Here is an 8,642-nt window from a genome sequence, read left to right as displayed (position 1 = left end):
TTACCCACCTCCCTATGGGGGTCACCCCCAGCGAAAAGTCAAAATTGCCCCTGCTTCGGAGATGCATCTCCGAAGTTTTTTTTTTTTTGAATTCGGAAGGTGTTTTCGGAGATACATTTCCGAAGTCAAAAAAATTCAAAAACCGTGAATATTTTCGGAAGTTCATTTCCGAAAATATTGCTGCATATACAAATTTCCCTCCTTCACTATTTCATCATTTTTCTCCAAAACTTCCCCAAACCCTCTCCAAAACCCAATCAATCTCCATCCATTTTTCGTCCTAAAATCAAGTTTCAAACCGTTGATCACGTTAAAGGGAGCATAGAAAGGTACAATTTCAGGTAAACATCACTCATTTATTCCCCTATTTCACTACATTGATTGATGAATTTTATGCTGAAACTGATATGGTTCGGAAGTTCATTTCCGAAATATATTACCTAACAAATTTCGGAAATGAACTTCCGAAATCAATATTTTATATTAAAAAAAACACTTTTTCGGAGATACATTTCCGAAAACACTTTTTTTTCAAAAAAAGTACGTTTTCAAAAATGAACTTCCGAAAATAGGGGTATTGTGGTAAAATCGCCGGAAGTGACCAAGAAGGTTAGGAGGTGGGCGAAGAAATTTTCATATTAAATTATGTATTTTTATTGGACGACATATTTTATCATGTAAATTGCATAATCATTTCACTCTGAATAGATATAGTAATCAATATACTATAACAATAATACACTAATGAAACGTTCATACCCGTCCATAAAAGACGTCATCTGAATAAATATTTTATTCATATTCATTCATTTCTTACACTAATGAAAACCTGTGCATAAACCACCAAATTCACTTTTCATAACACATAAACTTCTTTCATTCTTTATTTCTCATTCTCATTTTTTTCATCATCCACACATGGCAGCTATAGAAGAGTTACCTTCTTGCATTCCTCAACCTTCTTCCAAGGTATATATTTTATTTTTCATTTTTTATATTTATTAATCAGTTACTTACAACTTTTGATTAACCCTAGTTAGTTGCATTTTTTATTACCTTTTGTTTTTCTTTGCTAGTTTTTGTTTGACTATAATTAATATAGATGAACTAGTATTCAATTGAAACTACTGGATTAGGATTTTGATTTCAGTTTTAATTTTAATAGCTATGACAGTGGAAGATTTAGTTACAGTTTTAACAAACTATGATCCTGCTGTGCAGGAAAAACTGTTTCCATCAATAGATGATATGATGGAAAAGGGTTTAGGAAGATTTGGTTGGTTAGAAGTTATGCAGTGCATTCTTGTTTCATTTGCATCATTCTTTGATGCACAACAATCATTCATAACGATTTACACCGAAGAATACCCGACATGGCATTGCACGAATTCGACATTATGTAACTCAGATTCGAATATCTGCAATATCCCTAAATCTTCATGGTCATGGGATGGACCTTCACACAAAACAGTGATATCACAATGGAGTCTTGAATGTGCTAGTAGCTTCGTTACTGGTTTACCGCAGTCTTCGTTCTTCATTGGTTGCCTTTTCGGCTCGATTCTTCTTGCAACTTTAGCGGATACGTCACTTGGAAGAAAGAACACGCTTGTTATGTCTTGTTTATCAATGTCTATATTTTCAATTCTCATAGTTTTCTCTACCAATATTTGGATTTACTCTGCTTTTAAATTCGTGATTGGCTTTCTGCGTTCCTCAATTGGAACTTGTGTTTTAGTTTTGCTCACTGAGAAAGTAAGTACTGAATGGAGGTTCACCGTTGGTATTTTCGAATTCGTCTGCTTTTTATTAGGGTATATGTCTCTGCCTGGCGTAGCTTATGTCAATAGATTTAATTCGTGGAGATTGGTTTACGTCTGGACGTCGGTTCCTGCTATTTGTTACTCGGTTCTCGCTTATATCTTTGTTACTGAGTCTCCAAGGTGGCTTCTAATGCAAGGAAGACATCAAGAAGCTATGGCATTGCTTACAGGAGTTTCTTCATTAGAGAATGGGAATGATTTGACAGTAGCTTTAATAGACGCTCCGGTGAATAAACAAAAGGCTTCAATTTTCCAACTCTACTCATCGATAGCCGAGTTGTTTGGGATAGGTTGGGCTTTAAAGAGAGTTGTGGCGGTAATGGTGCTTGGTATTGGAATTGGAATGGTGTATTTTGGTATGCCGTTAGCAGTTGGGAACTTAGGATTCAATATTTACTTGGCCGCTGTGATCAATGCCTTGATGGAAATACCAGCTTGTGTGGCTACCTATTTCTTGGAGAACTGCAAAAGAAAACCATCAATTCTTGTATTTTCCGTAGCGAGTGGCGTATGCTGTATAATGTGTGTTGTTGTTGGATCGGGAATACAAGAAATTAGAGTCGGATTAGCAATGACATCGTTTTTCTGTGCTTGCACAGCTTTTAATGTGTTTCTCATTTACATTCTTGAGCTGTGAGATTTTGGATCGAACTCTAATATGGCCGAAGGGTAGCTTCTTGGTTCGACAGGGTTAAGCATGAAGTCGAAGGTTGTTCACATGCTTGTGTCGAAGATGCTAGGGTTGTTAGCATGTTAAATTAGGTTTTAGTGTTTAAACCCTAATTTGTTAAGTTAGCTTGTTTATTAAGTTGACTTGTGTAATGGGCCTTGTGGAAAAAGCCCATTAGTTAGTATGTTAGGTTTTATTATAAATAGCATACTAGTCTCTCATCATTGCTAAGCTGCAAATCCTAATTTAGGGTGAGAGAGGTTATTTGTTATTCTTGTAAACTTGTAATCTTGTTTTAAGAGAAAGTAAAAGAATAACGGTTATAACCAATTATTGTGTTCTTCTTCTCCCCTATAATTCCCTATTATACTTTGTTATTGGTATCGTTTTTCACAACAAATTGGTGCGGTGAGCGTGGAGAAGATGCCTTCAACAAAGTATGAGATTGAAAAGTTCACCGGAGTGAATGATTTCGGTCTGTGGCGCTTGAAGATGAAAGCCCTACTGGTTCAGCAGGGTTGTTTGGAAGCGTTGAAGGGAGAGGCAGCCATGAATGCTGCATTAACGGCAGCGGAGAAGACAACTATGATCGAGAAAGCACACAGCGCAATTCTGTTGAGCCTTGGTGATAAGGTTCTCCGGCAGGTATCAAAGGAGACGACGGCATCAGGGTTATGGGTGAAACTTGAAAGTTTGTATATGACCAAATCGCTGGTAAATCGACTCTACCTGAAGCAAGCTTTGTATTCATTCAAGATGATTGAAGACAAAGTATTGGCTGAGCAGTTGGATATGTTCAACAAGCTGATTCTTGATCTTGAAAATATTGATGTGAAGATCGATGATGAAGATCAAGCGCTGTTACTATTGTGTTCTTTGCCTCGATCACATGCTCACTTCAAAGAAACTCTCTTGTATGGAAGGGAGTCCCTGACGTTTGAAGAAGTTCAATCAGCCTTGTACTCTAAGGACTTGAATGAACGAAAGGAGCATAAACCTTCGACTGTTGGCGAAGGTTTGGCCGTTAAAGGAAAACTCTTACGAAAGGATGGTAAGTTCGACAAGAAGAAAGGCAAAAGCCAGTCGAAGACTTACAGTGGCGAAGCATCTGGCATTCGATGCTACCATTGTAAGAAGGAGGGTCACACAAGAAAGGTGTGCCCTGAACGCTTGAAATATCATGGAGGTAAGGATAATGGCAACGCTGCCATTGTTCAAGATGATTTCGAATCATCTGATGTTCTTGTGGTTTCAAGCAGTGACTCTAAGAAGGAGTGGATTATGGATTCAGGTTGCACTTGGCACATGACTCCAAACAAAGACTTGTTCGAGGAATTATGTGATCAAGATGGTGGATCAGTATTACTGGGAAACAACAAGGCTTGCAAGATTGCAGGTGTTGGATCTGTGAGATTCAAGCTCCATGATGAGTCAATAAAGTTGTTGACTGAAGTCAGGTATGTTCCTGATTTGAAGAGAAATTTGCTTTCTCTTGGTGAATTCGACAAGAAAGGATATGTTTTCCAAGGAGAGAAAAGTATCCTAAGAGTCATGAAGGGTTCGAAGGAAGTCTTGAGAGGCGTGAAGAAACAAGGCTTGTATACCCTTGAGGCTGAAGTTGTAAGTGGTTCGACAAATGTTGCATCCACGAAACCTTTGTCGAAAACAGAAATCTGGCACATGAGATTGGGCCATGTCAGTGAAAGGGGTCTGGTCGAATTAGGGAAACAAAATCTGCTTGGTGGAGACAAAATCGAAAAGCTGAAGTTTTGTGAACCCTGTGTACTTGGAAAATCTTGCAGAGTGAAGTTCAACAAAGGCAAACAAAGAACACATGGATCCCTTGATTACATCCATGCTGATCTTTGGGGGCCTGCAAGGTGTGCATCACATTCAGGAGCAAGGTATTTTCTATCCATAGTAGATGATTATTCCAGAAAATTATGGGTATTCATCCAGAAGACTAAGGATGAAACTTTTGAGAATTTCAAAAGTTGGAAGACTCTGGTTGAAAATCAGACTGGCAGGAAGGTCAAGAGGTTGAGAACCGACAATGGCCTTGAATTTTGCAATGAGGCATTCGACAGTTTTTGTGCTGCCTTTGGTATTGCAAGGCACAGAACTACTGCAGGTACTCCACAGCAAAATGGTTTGGCTGAAAGATTTAATCGAACTATTTTGGAGAGAGTCAGATGCATGTTGACTAGTGCGGGGTTAAAGAAGGTGTTCTGGGCTGAGGCTGTTTCGACAGCAACATATCTGATAAATAGATGTCCTTCGACAGCGTTAGATATGAAGACACCTGAAGAAGTTTGGTCGGGACATCCACCAGATCTCGACAAACTGAGAGTATTTGGCTGCGTAGCCTATGCTCACATTAGGCAAGACAAGGTCGAACCTAGAGCTCTGAAATGCATGTTCATGGGATACCCAGAAGGAGTCAAAGCTTATAGGCTATGGTGCCTAGAGCCAGGTCACAGGAGGTGTATCACCAGTCGAGATGTTGTTTTCAATGAAGCTGAAATGGCTTTTAAGAAAACTGATGATGTTGGTCAAAGTACAGAAACATCTGACGAAGAGCTGGAACAGGTAGAGATTCCTGTTGAGGTGGAGCATGTTGATGCTGAATTGCATGTCCCTGATGAAGTCGAAGAAGAAGCAGAAGATGCTGAGGAAGTTGAGGAAACTGACGATGACTACCTATTGTCGAGAGATAGGTCGAGAAGAGTCATCAAACCACCTCAGAGACTTGGGCATGCAGATCTTATAGCTTATGCATTAATCTCTGCCAGTGAGGTTCTTGATGATGAACCTAGAGATTATAAGGAAGTTATGAGGAGTCAAAATAAGACTGAATGGCTGAAGGCCATGGATGATGAGATGAAATCTCTTCATGATAATCACACTTGGGAACTGATCAAGAAACCTGCTGGGGCAAGGTTTGTCAGCTGTAAATGGATTTTCAAAGTTAAGGAAGGAATTGAAGGAGTGACGTCGAAAAGATACAAGGCAAGGTTAGTTGCAAGGGGTTTCACTCAGAAAGAAGGTGTCGACTTCAATGATGTGTTTTCTCCTGTTGTGAAGCATAGGTCCATTCGAATGTTGCTTGCCATGGTGGCACGGTTCAATCTTGAACTGGAACAGATGGATGTGAAGACTGCGTTCTTGTATGGTGATCTAGATGAAACGATCCTGATGAGGCAACCTGAAGGGTATGTCGAAAAGGGGAAGGAAGATTATGTGTGCAAGTTAAAGAGATCTTTGTATGGGCTGAAACAATCTCCTCGACAGTGGAATAGGAGATTCGACAAGTTCATGGCACGCATAAGTTTCATTAGAAGTCAGTTCGACCACTGCGTTTACTTCAGATTTCGACCTGGTAATTCATTTGTTATTTTGTTGCTTTATGTGGATGATATTCTCATAGCAAGCAACAGTGTCGAAGATGTGATGAGGGTGAAGGCTGAACTCAATAAGGAGTTCGATATGAAGGATCTGGGAGCTGCTTCCAGGATTCTTGGAATTGACATTCGAAGAGATAGAAAGAAGTCGAAGTTATGCCTATCTCAAGAGGCATATCTACGGAAGATTCTTGAAAAGTTTGGTATGTCGAATTCGAAGCCAGTTGTGACTCCAACAAACCCTCAATTCAAGCTGAGTATTGATCAGTGTCCCAGTACTGATGTCGAAAGAGCCTATATGAATAGCATCCCATATGCTAATATAGTTGGTTCTTTGATGTATGCTATGGTCTGTACTAGACCCGACATAGCTTACGCAGTCAGTCTTGTAAGCAGGTACATGGCGAATCCTGGAAAGGCTCACTGGCAAGCATTGAAGTGGATTTTAAGGTACATAAATGGGTCTCTGAATAGAGTCCTAATTTATGGTGGAGCCTTGGGTGAAGATAGTAAAGCAGTAATAGAAGGATATGTCGACTCTGATTATGCAGGTTGTATGGATTCTAGAAAATCTATTTCTGGATATATTTTCACTATGTTTGGCACTGCAATTAGTTGGAAAGCAACACTTCAGAAGGTTGTTGCTCTATCAACCACTGAAGCGGAGTACATTGCATTAACTGAAGCTGTGAAAGAAGCATTGTGGCTTGAAGGTTTTGCGAAGGAGCTGAAACTTCAAGGTCGAGGTATCACTGTTAAATGTGATAGTCAAAGTGCAATACACCTGTCGAAGAATTCAGCCTATCATGAGCGAACTAAGCACATTGATGTGAGGTTGCATTTCATCAGAGGAGTAATCGAGCGTGGAGAAGTCCAAGTGCTGAAGGTTTCGACTGAAGACAATGCTGCTGATATGATCACCAAGACATTGTCGAGTTGCAAGTTTTTCCACTGTATGCAGTTGATAAAGCTGCATGAAGAAAGCTAGTTTGTTCCCTTGATGTTGTAGAGTTAGATCCAAGGTGGAGATTTGTGAGATTTTGGATCGAACTCTAGTATGGCCGAAGGGTAGCTTCTTGGTTCGACAGGGTTAAGCATGAAGTCGAAGGTTGTTCACATGCTTGTGTCGAAGATGCTAGGGTTGTTAGCATGTTAAATTAGGTTTTAGTGTTTAAACCCTAATTTGTTAAGTTAGCTTGTTTATTAAGTTGACTTGTGTAATGGGCCTTGTGGAAAAAGCCCATTAGTTAGTATGTTAGGTTTTATTATAAATAGCATACTAGTCTCTCATCATTGCTAAGCTGCAAATCCTAATTTAGGGTGAGAGAGGTTATTTGTTATTCTTGTAAACTTGTAATCTTGTTTTAAGAGAAAGTAAAAGAATAACGGTTATAACCAATTATTGTGTTCTTCTTCTCCCCTATAATTCCCTATTATACTTTGTTATTGGTATCGTTTTTCACAACATTGAGCTATTTCCAACAAGTGTGAGGAACACTACAACATCATTGGTGAGACAAGCTGTTGTTTTTGGTAATATTTTCACCCCCTTTTTGATATCTGTTGGGAGGAAAAATGACATTTACTCTTACGGCGTGTTTGGAGTAGTTATCATGTTGTCGTGTTTTACGTTGCTTGGTTTGCCGGAGACAAGAGGATTAGCTTTTAGTGATACCATGGATCAACAAGAGAAGAAAGACGGTATGTCGGGATAAACTGTCTGTCTACTTTGTTTTTAGTTTTTGAAGGGAATACTTCCATAATGGTGATCTAATCTAATGCATAAAATTGATGAAAGCTGTTTGTAGTAGCGTTTAGTGTGTATGCTATGTTTCTGTTTTAGTTCCTTAAGGTCTCTCTATGATGATGAGTTTGACTGTTACACTTTGAGAGCTTCAACAATCTCACACAGTAAATGCACCAAACAAACACACATAAAAAACATGACAGTACATGTTGCAAGTTGTTGTCATGACTCAGCACATGTTACAAATTGTAGAATAATTCATTTGACTAACATAATAATAGACCAAGGTATCACTATCTATCTATAATAATGAGTCATCCCAAATTGACACTATTCTCATTAACGGGGAAGCCTACCAAAATTTATTGAATAAAAACAGAAATGAAATGTCATATTCAGTAATAATTTGGTCTTTGTGTACAAGTTGTTTGTCTTTTTCTTGTTTTCCTACCACTTCTCTGCATAAATAATTTAGGCGTGGGATCCATCATTTTTTATTTGGGCTAGGATCTTTATAAAATGGATGAAATCCTACGTAAATTACAATTCATATCAATTAGTCATAATATCGATCATAAAGATATCAATTATTATAAATATTTTATTTGAATTTTGATATCATAATTTTCATAATAAATTTCTAATAAACGCAATAATTTATATCCAGATCCATCAAATGACGATTTTGGTTCCATTCTTGATTTTTTTAATAGGAATTCTTCTCTCTTCTCTTCTCTTCCTTCTTCCTTGTGTGTAGAGTTGGCAATTCGGACTATCCGGCCCGCTTTGGGTCGGCCCGTGAGACTCAGGCCTTTGGTGGGCCATGCTTAAAAGCCCCGAATTTAAATGGGATACATTAAATTGTCCAAGTCTGACCCTTCACGGGTTTCGATTAATCGGGCCGGTTCAGATTATATTTAATATTTAATTTTAAAATTAAAAAATTGATATACCATATAATAAAAACTAAAATATATATGAATATTGAGTATTAAAAATAA

The 8,642-nt window shown here is 38.4% G+C and overlaps 1 protein-coding gene across 1 annotated transcript; it reads left to right on the top strand.

Annotated features, from left to right (window-relative positions):
• Positions 1-847: 847 nt before the first annotated feature.
• LOC131629968 (organic cation/carnitine transporter 3-like) lies at positions 848-8,064 on the top strand. Its single transcript, XM_058900769.1, has 3 exons — positions 848-969; positions 1,222-2,448; positions 7,361-8,064. The coding sequence occupies exons 1-3, from the start codon at positions 919-921 to the stop codon at positions 7,607-7,609; spliced, it is 1,527 nt and encodes a 508-aa protein (XP_058756752.1). The 5' UTR covers positions 848-918; the 3' UTR covers positions 7,610-8,064.
• Positions 8,065-8,642: the final 578 nt, after the last annotated feature.

This window comes from Vicia villosa, unplaced genomic scaffold (assembly GCF_029867415.1).
Source record: "Vicia villosa cultivar HV-30 ecotype Madison, WI unplaced genomic scaffold, Vvil1.0 ctg.000625F_1_1, whole genome shotgun sequence".
In the NCBI taxonomy this organism is placed as follows: domain Eukaryota; kingdom Viridiplantae; phylum Streptophyta; class Magnoliopsida; order Fabales; family Fabaceae; genus Vicia; species Vicia villosa.
The sequence above is the reverse complement of the archived record's forward strand: the minus strand, read 5'-3'. Positions and strand labels throughout refer to the sequence as shown.